Genomic DNA, 14722 nt, shown 5'->3' with positions numbered 1-14722 from the left:
CAAACTACGGCCCGCGGGCCGCATGCAGCCCCCTGAGGCCATTCATCCAGCCCCCGCTGCACTTCTGGAAGGGGCACCTCTTTCATTGGTGGTCAGTGAGAGGACCACATTGACCATCTCATTAGCTAAAAGCAGGCCCATATTTCCCATTGAAATACTGGTCAGTTTGTTGATTTACATTTACTTGTTATTTATTTTAAATATTGTATTTGTTCCCATTTTTTTTTTTTTTTTTTACTTTAAAATAAGATATGTGCAGTGTGCATAGGGATTTGTTCATAGTTTTTTTTATAGTCTGGCCCTCCAAGGGTCTGAGGGACAGTGAACTGGCCCCCTGTGTAAAAAGTTTGTGGACCCCTGCTAAGTCGTGGTGGCAGGGCTGACAGTCTGTTGAGTTAGGTGCCACGATGGGTGACGGACTCGCCTTCACCTCAAACCATAGGGTTCCCATCTGAGCCCGTAGGAGTGTGGTGCGGAGCCCTGTCTGCCACGGTCCAGTACTGGCAATCAGTGCCAAGACTCCGCACTGCAGTCTTGGGCCTTGATGAACGCCAGGCTGCAGGAAAAGTCAGATCAGTTCTCAGTCTCTCAGCTTAGCTGAATAAGCAGAGGTCACACAACCATAGGCCTCCTCTCCCCTGGCAGTGCCTTATCTCTACCTAGAATCTGTGCTTGCAGAGAAGTCTTGGGAAGGAGATCTATCAGCAGAGTGCCAGATGTTCTATTTGCCCCTGGAATCCTCTCTACCGGCTTTCCATAACCAAGTGGCTATGATGATTATCTTAGAGGTGTTATTTAGCCTCTCTCCTGGACCACCCAATGCTTTCTCAAGAGGCCTATTACAAATTAAGATGCACTAACTGTCAGTTATAAAAACAGTTGTGAGGATGTAAAGTACGGCATAGGAAATATAGTAAAAAACATTGTAATAATTGTGTATGGTGTCAGATGGGTACTGGACTTATTGAGGGCATCATTAGGTAAGTTATACAAATGCCTAATTACTATGTATGCCTGAAACTAATATAATGTCAAATGTCAATGGTAATTGGAAAAAAAAAGAAGCCCATTACAAAGTGCCCACAATGCAGGGATGGGGACTATTTGTGGGTTCAACAAAAAAGTAGATTTGTTCTCTGCCTCTGTATACTAGCTGCCTAGAGAGGTTTACACTGAATCTCTGGGGTGGGACCACTCCCCAGGAGCTACCTGAGAGCAGATGGGTTATGTTAGAACCCTCCCCTTATGGAGGGCAATGCTCTGTCCTCAAGGACACACACCTATTCCTGGTAGACATCCTCTGCCCACACTACCCCTTACAGATACCTTATCAATGTCTGTGTTAGCCTATGCACTGCCACCTCTGACCTAGGATACATTTCACAGCAAAGTGGACTCAGCCTCAGAATCCACGAGTCTTATCATGGACCCTTGTCCCTCAGGGTCAGCTGATTTGACAGAACTGCAGGAAAGGCCTTTTGAAGACTCATCACAGCCCCAGCGTGGCCAGATTTGTGATGTTCCCAAGGCAGGCGGTATACGCTTTCAACTAGCAGCTGATGTATGATGTCATCACCCTCTCAAAGTGCGTGGGTTGGGGAACCACGCGGGGGAGACGGTGGTGACCCCTCTTTCTATTTATTACACTTCACAACCACTTGAGGAGTTTTGGCTGCCCATGAATCTACCGCTGCCAGCACTGTTAAATAGCTCCAGATCGTATTTCTGGATCCTGATATCTAAGGACCCTGTTCCCTCGGCATCAGGACACACACCAGCAGAGACACACTTCGCAGGCTGAGCGTGCAGGGTGGGAAGAGCTGGACCGCAGGGAGGAAGGGCAAGCACCGGCCGGGTCTCACCAACCTGTCGGGGTCAATGTGCTGGATGTGGCATTTCTCATGGAAGGACCTTGGACAGGAGTCACAGCAGAACAGCTTTCCTCTCTGACGGCACACCTCACACTCGTTTGAGTTCTGTGGCTAGAAGGGGAGATGACGTAGACATCACTGGGACCAGTGAGACTCCGGAACGTAGACGTGTTGGCACTCTAGAACACACGGACTTTGCTTGCTCCAGGGTGACACCTGCAAATTTCTCTCCTCAGAATATGAAGAAACAACACTGAGCAGAGATTTCAGAAGAAGGCATCTGGTCTGGCCATGAACTTCAAGAGGAAGTGGCTGTATTGGATCAGGAAAGTTTTCTGTCCCGGTGAAGACAGAGATTCAGCTAGCAACCAAAAAGGATGAGTTAAAGTTAATCTGAGAAATTTATTATTCTGCTTGAAAAATCTGGCTCAGCATTACAGGTGTCTTATCTGGTTGTCTGTATTGCAGCACCTAAATTAACTGATCAAGGAGTGATTTACTGAGATGATAGAATAAACTTCGGAGATATCACTGCATCCCATTTTTTTCAACCGTAAGTTTCTCATAAGCTGAAGGAATTCCTGGACTATGGATTCTGTGCCTGGCGGGCCCCTGGACCTGTGACAGTATCTCTGGGTTGGGAAGACCATGGCACAGATGACCAGGTGAATGTCAGGGAGGTCAGAGCTCTTCAGCTCTGGGAGCCAGGGGAAGATGCCCCATGACTCAGCACGGCATGTGAGGTGCAGAGGTACCACCTCTGAATGACCAGGATGTGTGACAACAGCGACCCCTGGGTCCCTGGATGACCCTCTGCTTTATTCTACATAGGGGAGATAGAGAAGCCCACAAGATTGATGGATGCTGGGTCTCCCACCAATCTTAATACATATGTGGGACCGTCAGCCAGATTTAATTTCATTTATGAAGTCAAAAATTTGACAGTGTTTGCATCTAAGTATTGCGAAATGAAAAAAAAAAAACACTTGTAAAAAAAAAGAAAAACACATGTTAAAAATGATAGACTTTAGGCCCTGGCCAGCTGGCTCAGTGGTAGAGCATCAGCCTGGCGTGAGGAAGTCCCGGGTTTGATTCCCGGCCAAGGCACACAGGAGAGGCGCCCATCTGCTTCTCCACCCCTCCCCCTCTCCTTCCTCTCTGTCTCTCTCTTCCCCTCCCGCAGCCAAGGCTCCATTGGAGCAAAAGATGGCCCGAGTGCTGGGGATGGCTCCTTGGCCTCTGCCCCAGGCACTAGAGTGGTTCTGGTCGCAACAGAGCAACGCCCCGGAGGGGCAGAGCATTGCCCCCTGGTGCGCGTGCCAGGTGGATCCTGGTCGGGCACATGCGGGAGTCTGTCTGACTGCGTCCCCGTTTCCAGCTTCAGAAAAATACAAAAAAAAAAAAAATGATAGACTTTATAAAGCAAAATAAGAATTGGTCAAGAACTGAGTTCATTGGCAGGTGAGGAAAATTGCATGTTTTTCTTTTTTTCTTGTGATGATCTGTGTGGCAAGAGCATGTGAATCTCTACATATGAATATTTCTGTGTCTAAGGGTCAGGTGTCTGTGATGGAGAAATGTCTAGAAGTATTTGGCTCTTCTGGGACCACCTGAGCCGAAAGAGAGAAGTCTGAGGAGAACTGCGTGGTGGGGAGATGCTTTACGCAGTGGGTGGGTAACAGCTCTACACATAGATGAAACTATCCTGTCCACACCGTGGGTTAGAAGGAGGAACTCACATCCTCTTGTGATGACCTAGGTATAAAATAACGCACACCCTTGGGGGCCGACCCCCCCAGTGCGGGGTGGCTGAGACGCTGGCGGGTAGTGTGGAAGTGGGGAGGTGACAGGGCGTGCCATTCCACTTCTTCCTTCTAGAAAAACTATGCTTTGTTTTGCGACACTTCACTTGGGTTTTTTCCCCAAACACCCTGCCTCTTTCTTTGGAGCTTCCTCACTTAGAATGGTGGAATTGCTTGGGGCTCGGTCCTACATCCCCTCTTCTTTTAACCACTCCCATGACCACGCCTACCAGATTTGTCCTTAGACTCGAAACCTGTGCTCTGGTCCCCTTCTGAACGCCTAAACATCCGGGCCCTCTTTCCATCCTCTCCAGTTAGATGTCTTTCATCAAGTCTCAAATCCGCCTTGTCCCCACCACATTTCTTGTCTTCCTGTCTTGAATCTGCCCCCCCTCCCCTTTAGCTCCCTATCTCACCAAGCATCCTGTTTTTCACCCAGGAACTTGGAAATGAACATAGATTCTGCCCTTTCCCCGCTCAGAACTTCAATTTGTCGCCAGGGTTGCAGATTCCAATTTTTAAATCTCTCATCTCATTCTCCGTGCTTCTGTGAGGTCCTCTGCTACAAGGATGTAGAGGTTCTAACTGTGAAACCATAGAGTTAGCCAAAGAAAAGTAGCCTGCCTCTAGGGTTACAAATCGTAAAAGTCAGACTGTCTTCTCCGGGTTCAGTGAGCTTAGATGAATTGGATTGAACCTCAGTTGGTAAATTCTCTCCATTTATAGATTAAACATAAGAAGAAGAGCCACAGCCTGACCAGCCTGACCAGCCTGACCGGGCACAGCAGATAGAGCATTGGACTGGGATGCGGAGGACCCAGGTTTGAAACCCTGAGGTCACCGGCTTGAGCATGGGCTCACTAGCTTGAGCGTGGGGTTGCTGGCTTGAGCATGGGATCATAGACATGACTCCATGGTCGCTGGCTTGAACCCAAAGGTCACTGGCTTGAAGACCAAGGTTGTTGGAATGAGCCCAAGGTCGCTGGCTTGAGCAAGGGGTCACTCATTCTGCTGTAGCCCCCCAGTCAAGGCACATATGAGAAAGCAATCAATGAACAGCTAAGGAGCTACAACAAAGAATTGATGCTTCTCATCTCTCTCCCTTCCTGTCTGTCTGCCCCTATCTGTCCCTCTCTCTGACTCTCTCTCTCTCTGTCAAAAAAAAAAAAAAAAAAAAAAAAGAAAAGAAAGGAAAAGAAGAAGAAGAGCCACAAAAGTAGCCCCTATGAGGAAATTCTAAGCTGCCAGATGTCTTTTGTACACGTTTTCCCTTTCAACAGGAAGATTTGTGAAATGACTTGCTAGCAACATCCTTGGGCACATCCCCACATGGGCCTGGCTTATCCTGACATGGGGCCACGTAACTGTCCTTTCATTTTGTCATTACAGATGAAACTCATGGATGCTGACCACTCTTTCCAGGCGGCTAGGTCAAGGTTTCTGAACCTTGGGTATCACTGGAATGACTTACCTTCCTTCCAGTTGGAACAAGGGCTGCCTCAGCTTTTACCTCCAGCCTGGGGAAAAGGGGCCACAGACCAACCCCCCAATGTGATCTAAGGCATAATGCCCTGAGAGGTTGCAATGTCACTGCCTGCCTCTCTGAGTGACCTACAACCCCCACCCATACCATTATTATTCACCCATGTTAGCCACTGAAGTTGGCATGGGCTACAGGGGCTCCATAAAGGCCCCACATGCCCTGAATACAGTTCTCTGCAGGATTCATGGCAGGACTCACGCCTTGAACTTAACCAGCTTGGCCTGGCCTGTTCCTTCTGTCCAGTGCATGAAACCATCTTAGCTCTGCCTGCACCATGGAGTAGATGTTTGGATCTTCCTTCCCTTCCCTCTGCCTTCTTTAAAATGCTGCTGTCCTCACCCTTAATCCACAGGCCAACTGTGCCCATTCCACTTCATGCCCATCTCTAGAGACCCCAGTGATCTAGATCTATGGTCCTACACTGCTGGGGAAATGGGAAGGTTTCCACTGAACAATGGAGAGGGTGCTTTCACACTGAGACACCCAGCTCCAATCTGTCTACCAGGCACAGGTGATGCGTCTGCTGCTCTCTGCTCATCACACACAGTGACATGTTCCCACTGAGTGTGAGCACGCTTCAGGGAAAGGTGGCAATGACACAGAAAATGTACCCAGGGGAAAGCCTGGATTACTCTGGGGTTGCTGGTGCGAGTTAGTACTTACATATGGGTCAATAAAGTCATCACTGTCAGTCTTTGGTATTGTCTATAGGAAACAGAGAAAGATTGAATGACAGTATTGAAGATGTTTTCAATAACCACACATTGGAGCAGACTTTTTACGTAAAGGATGCATGCCACAGCCCTCCCTGTACTTCACATCCGCTGTTATGGGTCTATATATCTGACTAGAGAATAAGAACACCGTTAAACTGTGTGTCAGTGATCGTTTGGCCAATGCAAGTTCCGTCGCCTGGCTCTCAGACCGAAGGCGGCCGTTGTGAAACCGTGCACGCCGGGCGCCTGGCTTTGGTTTTCACGGTCGGAGTTGGAGCTGCAGTGACAGGCTCAGCTGGAGGACTCATCACCCACTGCCCCCAGTTAGCACAGGACCCAGAGTCCTGGGTGCCATGCAGAGGTCCCGCGGACCCCATGGCCTTCTGCAGCTCCCCTGGGCACAGCCCTAAAGAGAAAATGGACACAAGGTCTGCGCTTCTTCTTCCTGAAGAAGAACACCTCTTCACTTCCTCCTGAACCCCAAGAGCTGTTGTTGACCTGGGGTCTCTGTCAAATGACTTGGCCTCGACTAGTCTGGAACAATGACTGCGTCAGCTTTCACCTTCAGCCCGGGGCAGAGAGCGACTGCTAGCGACTGCCACCCAAGGGATGCAAGGCATAATGACCGGAGAGGCAGCCATGAGACTGCCTGCCTCTCTGGGTGCCCTGGATCCCCCCGCCCCCACCCATGAGTTAGTCTCCCATGTCAGACAACGAGGTTGAAATAATCCCCTAAGGTCAGCGCTATCTCTCTGTCTATTGTAAAGGACTATTCTCACCTCGATGTTTAATGTTTTAACGCTTAAAGAAGTCCTGGCCTCACACACTGTCACGTTTGAAAGCAGCAAGTGCAAAAGACACTACATTATACAATCAAGTTTTATTAGAATCAGTTAACTTAGACACTATAAAATAAGGCCAGAGGAATGGAAAACCAGCAATAGGACAGATGAGACACCGGCAGGGAGTCATAGGACAATCACCTTTTTTCTTGTTCTTGGTGGGTCTGGTAGATGTCCTTTCTGAAAGAGAAATGAGATTAGTGTTACGATGGGTCTTTGTGTCCACGTTGTTACTGTGTACTTTTCCTACCGTTTTAAACTTGGTGTTTCCAACTGCCTCCCAGATATGTCCCATTGTCAACGACGCACACTCAAGTTGTCTTCGTGGAAAACAAGCACCCTCTCTGGCTCTGTAATGCGCCTCCCTCTGTCATCCAGACTCAGGTTTAAAACCAGCCTGACTAACTCCAGGCTTTCCTTCACTAGCTCTTCCACGCTCGCTGCTTCCTTTCCATTCCCTCCAGTCGCCCTCTAGCGTGTGTCTTTATACCTCACAGGCTTTAGCCGCTCCATCGGGACACGCCTGCTGAGTGAGAGGTGTCGGATGTGAGGCCCCACCCGTGTCCCTTGGACACACAAAGGTAGCCAGGCCTTTGGGGAGACCAGTGGGAAAAGCTAACACGGAATGGCTACGGACAATAAAGTATGAAATGATGGGGTACTTAGGGTGGGCTGAAAAATGGTCTCCAAAGACATTCACGTCCTAACCCCTAGACCTGTGAATGTTAATTTATGTGCTAAAAAGGACTTTGCAGAGGTCATTAAATTAAGATTCTTGTAATGGGAAGGTTGTTCTGATTATCTGGGTGGGGCCAATGTAATCACAAGGGTCTTCATAAGAGGTGGGCAGGAGGGTCAGATGAGTGGTAGGGGATACGAGGACAGAACGAGAGCTTGTAGTGATTTGGGGAAGGTACCAGGAGCCAAGGAATGCAGGTGGCTTCTAGAAGCTGATAAAGGCAAGGGACACATTGTCCCTGGAATGCTCCCTGCTGACATCTGAACTTGAGCCCAGTGAAAGTGATTTCAGACTTCTGGCCTCCAGAACTCTAAAATAACAGGTTTGTGTTGTTTTAAATCCTAACTTTGAGGGAAGCTGTTACAGCAGCTTGGAAAACAAACACAGTGAATTTAAAGGGTTTCCGAGAATGTGCTACTGGCGGTTGGCCTTTGGGTTGAGTTGGGGGGGAGTATGAGGCAGAATGAGGCAGAATGGCCGTGAAGAGGTTTCCATGACTTCAAGCACTCCACCCTCCAATCCGTGTTGCATTCTCTGGTCAGCTTACTATTTCTAAAGCATTCTTTCAACTATGTCAGTCAGTCCCTAACTCAAACCTCCCATGATAACCCTCATGATTAAGAAAAGGGGTCATTCTCCTTCCTCTGTGCTCAAGACCCCCTCTTCAATCAGCCCAGCCCGTGGACCTCATTTCCCACAGCTCTATAAATCATGGGGAGGATTTCCACGCCATCTTTTTTCTGTAAAATGCGTTGTTCCTACGTTTTTGCTTGTCAGAACTATTCTTCTTTTAAGACGCAGCTCAGGGCCAACCGTTCCATCAAACTGTCCTCAACCTCAAAGTCAGAAGGAAGCTCCCCTCCCCGGGGACCGTGCTCCTCTTCCTGCGGGGCCTCTCCAGCAGCCGCCCTGTGGGTGTGAATGTGCAGCCTTCTTCCTGCTGACGGACGGGGCTCACACCCTAGGGTCCCTGTGGCTTTAGGTGTATCTCAGTAGATATTGTTGAGCAAGGGCTTTTCATGGCCATTACAGTGGAGCAAGGAAGCCGGTGTGGGTGAGCGATAGAAAAAGTCAAAGAGCAAGGTTTCATTGCGACAGATTCAGCCCGCTTTGTCCACATCAGGGGCTGATACGAGGACCGAAGAAGAACCCCCCCCCCCCCCCCGCCGCCTTCTTTTCCAAGTGAGAGGAGGGAAGATAGAGAGTTAGACTCCCTCATGTGTCCTGACTGGGATCCACCCGGAAACCCCTGTGGGGTCCATGCTCTGCCTATCTGGGGCCATGTTCCCAATCCAGCTATTTTTAGTGCCCGAAGCAGAGGCTCCATGAACCATCCTCAGTACCGGAGGCTGATGCACTCAAATCAATTGAATCATGGCTGCGGGAGGGGAAGTGAGAGAAAGCGAGAGTGAAGGGAGAGGGGGCGGGGTGGAGAAGCAGATGGTTGCTTCTTCTGTGTGCCTTGACAGGAAATCAAACCCAAGGACATCCACACTCCAGGCCGATGCTCTACCGCTGAGAAATTTAAACATGTGATTTATTTATATTTTCTTTCAAGAATTAATTTCAGATGACTAGCAAAAGAAATAATGTTGAAGTAGTCTCTAATCCAGGAAACATCCATAGTGGTATATCATTTTCAGATACATTATTCTACTCCGCTACTGTAAGCATTGATCCCAGAAACTTAATTTAAATGACTTTCCTGTGACCAAATTACACAGTGGCAACTCCTAGTGACAAAGCCAAGGCCGCAGTGTACTTTCTACCGTCAGAGGGATGAAAGTTCATACAGGATTAAGCTGCAATACAAGCCAGCCAAGATAACGCCTGAGTGGAATGTTAGCAACAACATGCGTGGTGATCTGTGCAGGGAGGTCATGACGGTTTCCTGGACACTGGCACAGCCTGGCCTTGGTGACTCCTGACACCACATCCTTGACTTGAGCCCTCTGTCATTAGGATACCTGGATCAGGCACTTCAGGGGCCACCCGCCACAGCGCACGCTCATCCTCCAATTCTTGGACTTTTCGTGGTTTCCTTCAATTTCAAATTCCTTGAGGGTGAGCTCCTTCCCACTCGTCGTCGTTATACACTTCACCGAGATCCCTGTGGGACCGAGCGAGACAAGCTGAGCTCCCTTGGTGGTCAGGGGGTGCCCCCGGCTGTGAAAATCCCAGAACGTGGTCCCCCATCACGTGGTTTTGGGCCACCCATTTTGGGCTTAGAATCAGCAACACAGGAAACCCGAGTTCCCTCAGGGGCCCCACAGCAACCCGACAGGAGGGGGAAAGGGAATTTCCTGCTGCGGGTGCATGCTGCTTTGGCGGTGAGAGGAGCAGTAATCATTACCCACATTTACTTTTAAAAAGCATGTAACTGTATTCAAAAGAGAAAAGAAAAATGAATGGTTCTAAAGAAGAATGACCAGGATTCTCTCTCGTCCTATCTCTGAGACCCAGGATAGAGCTGGGCTCAACTTTGGAGGGGGCAGATACGGGCACACAGGTGGCCATGTGGCAGCTGTCACCACACCCATGTCTGCCACGTTGACCATACGGCTAATGGCAATCAATTATTTATCATTTTGGACTCACGGCTATTTTATGTGGAAAGTAGTTACAGAAGTGCTATCGAGTAGGGAAAGTTAAATTGCTCATATGCCCTATAGTCACAGAGCACACCCTTCTACGCATTGGTGCCTAAGAAACTTGACTTCGGAAGAGGGGGAATCAATCGTGGCAGATGAATGTTTGCACTGTACTTTCACAATTAGCATTTGCAAATTATTTTATATCTGTTGTTCCATCCCCCCCCCCCCATAATAATACGGCAAGGCAGGTTTTCTTAGTATTCCCACTTTGTAGAGGAGGAAGTTTAGGATGAGACACAACAGCTTGGTCCAGATGAAACAGGCACTCTTGGTATAGCTGACACCGGAAGCCAGGTCTCCTGGTTCTACATCCTGTGCCCCTCCGGTTAGCACAAGGCGGTACGGATGCTAAGAGGAACGGTGCTGTGAAGTTGTTGGATTTCCCAAATGTGTACATTTTTCACTCTGATATTGAAGCACTTGCTCTTGTATTGGGTGCTGACTGGGCAGTACAGGGACCTTTCCAATGGGGGACAGGGGAGATGGCCCAGTAGGCTAATGTTTATGAATTTTAAAGGGGTAGACATGCCATCTTTCCTCTAGCTCAGTGGTCCCCAACCTTTTTTGGGCCACGGACTGGTTTAATGTCAGAAAATATTTTCACGGACTGGCCTTTAGGGTGGGACGGATAAATGTATCACGTGACCGAGACAAGCGTCAAGAGTGAGTCTTAGATGGATATAACAGAGGGAATCTGGTCATTAAAAAAAAAATAAGACATCGTTCAGACTTAAATATAAATAAAACGGAAATAATGTGAGTTACTTATTCTTTCTCTGTGGACCGGTACCGAATGGCCCATGGACCGGTACCGGTCCGCGGCCCGGGGATTGGGGACCACTGCTCTAGCTTATCTGGGATGCTGTGCAGAAAAGACCTAACCGAGCCACCCCGAGCCAGCCATCTTCAGAACCGTCTGCTCCCGGGGCTGGCGGCTGGGAACCTGGCTTAGGGGAGGCTGGCGGCTGGGAACCTGGCTTAGGGGAGGCTGGCGGCTGGGAACCTGGCTTAGGGGAGGCTGGCGGCTGGGAACCTGGCTTAGGGGAGGCTGGCGGCTGGGAACCTGGCTTAGGGGAGGCTGGCGTCTGGGAACCTGGCTTAGGGGAGGCTGGCGGCTGGGAACCTGGCTTAGGGGAGGCTGGCGGCTGGGAACCTGGCTTAGGGGAGGCTGGCGGCTGGGAACCTGGCTTAGGGGAGGCTGGCGGCTGGGAACCTGGCTTAGGGGAGGCTGGCGGCTGGGAACCTGGCTTAGGGGAGGCTGGCGGCTGGGAACCTGGCTTAGGGGAGGCTGGCGGCTGGGAACCTGGCTTAGGGGAGGCTGGCGGCTGGGAACCTGGCTTAGGGGAGGCTGGCGGCTGGGAACCTGGCTTAGGGGAGGCTGGCGGCTGGGAACCTGGCTTAGGGGAGGCAGCCCACCGCTCCCCTTCGGCCCGTGCTGAGCACCTGCTTCCCTTCTGGGAGTCTGCAATTCTAGGAGGTGCGCGGTGAAGCGCACCCATGTCACCAGCTCCCGGTGACAACCCTGGACTCCTCGTCTCAGGGCAGCTTCCCTGACAGACAACATCTCACACCTGTTGTTGTCATTTGTTGCTGGAGAATTAGGTTGTCTCGTGTGACGTCCCTGGGAGAGGACGACGGAAACAAGCCCCTGGTGTCCTTTGGACTTTGTCCCATGTGCCCTTTCCTTTACGGGCTTTGCTTTGTATCCATTTAATAAACCATAGCAGTGAGTTTGACTATGTGCTGAGTCCTCTTAGCGGATCACCAAGCCTGAGGATGGTCTTGGAGACCCCGACACAAGGTGTCTAGCCCCGGAACAAAACCACCTCCACCCGTGGGTAGTTTCCAGCTGAAAAGCCTAGAAGAGCAGGAAACTCACCTTGTTTCATTTTCTCCTTAGATAGAGTCCCCTCCGCACGACCACAGGTCACGGGCAGTACAGGAGGTCGAAAGTCCATATTTCTATCTCTGGGAATTCTGGGACCTGTAAGGAAGCATAAGTCGTTTTCGTTCACTCCATCTTCTATAGCTCCGCCCTCTTCCTCCTCACCCACCTCGAGACCCTTTTTTATAAATTATAATGCACTGGAGGGAGTTTCCCTGTGAACTAGGTCTTTCTCTGACGGCAGGTTAGACACATAAAGAGCATGTCACCCTCCCCTCCCGCTCTCTGAAACCCTACCTGAGCGCCCAAGCTTGTCGCCATGATGCGATTTCTCTTCTTTTTGAGGGAGATTTCTAGTCATGCTATTCCTTTGAGATTGTGTGGTTGGAGAAAACCCCCTCAGCTTTTTGCTTTGTCCCCCATGTGAGGCACCCGCCGGGGGACGAGAGAGCAGGCTGGCAATGCCCCCCCCCCCGGGGCAGGAGCGGCGTCTGTCTGCCCTCTGCGCCCTCGGCCTTCTCTGCCTTCTCGTCCCTGCGGGCTCTCCCTGCAGCTTCCACTCTGCGAGCTCAGGCAGCGTGTGCCCGGCTGGGCTGCCCGGGAAGAGGGCCTCAGTGCATCCTTTGGCGGGCCTTGGGCTCCAATTCTGCTGAGGCACGTATTGAAATTCTTAAAAGGAACTTCAGCAGCAGCAGCAGCAGCAGCAGCAGCAGCAGCAGCAGCAGCAGCAGCAGCAGCAGCAGCACCACCTGCCCTTGGCCTCCGGCCCCCATGGAGAGGCATCTATGAAGGACACGTGCTGGGGCTCCTGTCCGGGGTGGGGGAGGGGGACCTGCCCCCGAGCCTTTCTGAGTCAGTTCTATTAGAACTGGGGAGGTCCTGGAGGCCACTCGGTTGGATCCATCCGCCACCCATCCATTTACAGAGAAGGAAATTGAGGCAAATAGAAGAAACGGCACACAAAAATCACACAAGCGAAAAGAACATTAGGGATTAGGGCCCGAGTCTTGGGTTAGCACCCAGGCTGTGGCTCTTTCTGTGGTCCAGAGAAAGGTCAGCTAAGCAGCGTGGGAGCCACACCTAGTTTACTCCTCAGAGGTGATCAGCGCAGTGAAGGGAGCCCCGCGACATCGCAGGTAAACTGATTGACATCAACAGAGGGGGCGTTGCCAGCGACCTGCCACACTGTTGAAACTGACCAACGCCGATGACTACCTAACTTTTGTTATCGGCCAGTTTATTGGTCACTCAGAAAAAGGAGTATAAAATAAAAATTGAGATGCTTAATTACTGAAACTGTATTGATCACATTTAAAAAAAAATTTTTTTTTATTTTTATTTTACCTCTTTTCCTGCCTCTTCTCAAAGGCTTAGTGTTGACTGCTTTTTTCCCTGAGGGGAGGAAACATAACATAAATTTCTCTTGCTTATACAATTGCATTGCAAACAATAGTGTTGCAGAGACCACTGTTCAAATGAAAATGCTTCCGGAGCCTGTCTGGTACTTCAACGGAAATACTCAATGCCACCTGGCCTGTGGTCATGGCTAGAGCATGCCACCGTGGGAGAAAGGCTGAACTGGGAAACAGCAAGGGACTCAATAAAGAAGCGTGATTTCCATGGCCCGGTGGGGGCCCTGTGGGTGAATCCCGGACTGGGTGTTCTTGGGAGAAACTCCGCCCAGGAGAACCACGTGGAGTGATGAGGTAACTGCAAGGTGCGGACCTTCCAGAAGAACCTTCAATGACTTAATTTCCGAGCAAGTTGGCCACTACTTAACCACTGAGAGGTGGTAACATATATTGATTTTGCTAGACAAAATTTGGCTACAAATTTTCTTCCCCTTCTCCAGTTTTGGGACAAAAAAAAAATTTGGACTGTAATTTATAATTTGAAAAATCTGTCTGTAGATTTGAGCAAGGGATGGGTTCAGTGGGAAGCAGGGTCACAGCGGGGCACCCTAACAGGAGACAGCGTCTGTCTCATCTGCTTTCCTCCCTTCTCCTTCACATCAGCTTTCTTCTGGCTGCGAAGGAAGCTCAGAGGAGTTCTAGAGTCATCTGTGAATTGTACCGGGAGGGGAGGAAGCTTTTCATCTTAGAACCTCTAGATGGTGGGGGTGAAGTGAGGTGAAGACCTGAAAAATCTGACTCCATAGAAACAGAAGTAAAGTCTTAAATGTCTGAATGATGATGAGCTGCTGTTCCCGTCCTTCCAACCAGCACTACAGATTAGGGGAAGCCATTGAAGTTCCCTCTAGGATGCAGGAGAGGGAGCTGTCCATGGTGCTGTAGAAATCCAAAGTATGTGGGCTCTGGAGTGCAGTCAATCTATTTGTTATTATTACTATTTATTATTACTTATTATCTCATTTTCTTTTACCTTAAAGATGAGTAAGCTGAGGCAGGAGGGGTGAAACAACAGTCCCAGGTTCAACCAATTACCTCTCAGTGTGGGACATGAGGAAAGACAACTACATCACTTGAGAGTGACACAGTGTTTTATGGCTACTACAGTTGACCCTTGAACATCTTAGGGATTAGGTGCACAGACTCCCGCCCGGTTGGAAATCCTGGCATAACTTTTGACCCTACAGTTGGCCCTTAGCTCAAACAGATACAAACAACTGCAAATAAGAAACAGTATTTCCCATTTGCAGTTGGAAATCCA

General features: G+C 49.8%; 1 protein-coding gene across 2 annotated transcripts in view; it reads right to left on the bottom strand.

Annotated features, from left to right (window-relative positions):
• The window catches only part of LOC136378397 (nuclear autoantigen Sp-100-like), a 79887-nt gene that overhangs the window by 2955 nt on the left and 62210 nt on the right, over positions 1-14722 (bottom strand). For both annotated transcript variants that reach the window (XM_066345279.1, XM_066345280.1), the window contains 6 exons: positions 13397-13444; positions 12047-12151; positions 9481-9623; positions 6916-6954; positions 5880-5921; positions 1867-1982 (listed from right to left, as the gene is read on the bottom strand). In XM_066345279.1, coding sequence (XP_066201376.1) covers positions 1867-1982; positions 5880-5921; positions 6916-6954; positions 9481-9623; positions 12047-12151; positions 13397-13444 — 493 coding nt within the window. The remainder of the gene's footprint in view (positions 1-1866; positions 1983-5879; positions 5922-6915; positions 6955-9480; positions 9624-12046; positions 12152-13396; positions 13445-14722) is intronic.

Source organism: Saccopteryx leptura, chromosome 7 (genome assembly GCF_036850995.1).
Source record: "Saccopteryx leptura isolate mSacLep1 chromosome 7, mSacLep1_pri_phased_curated, whole genome shotgun sequence".
Classification (NCBI taxonomy): Eukaryota; Metazoa; Chordata; class Mammalia; order Chiroptera; family Emballonuridae; genus Saccopteryx; species Saccopteryx leptura.
Note: the sequence above shows the minus strand (reverse complement) of the source record. Positions and strands in the feature narration are given on the sequence as shown.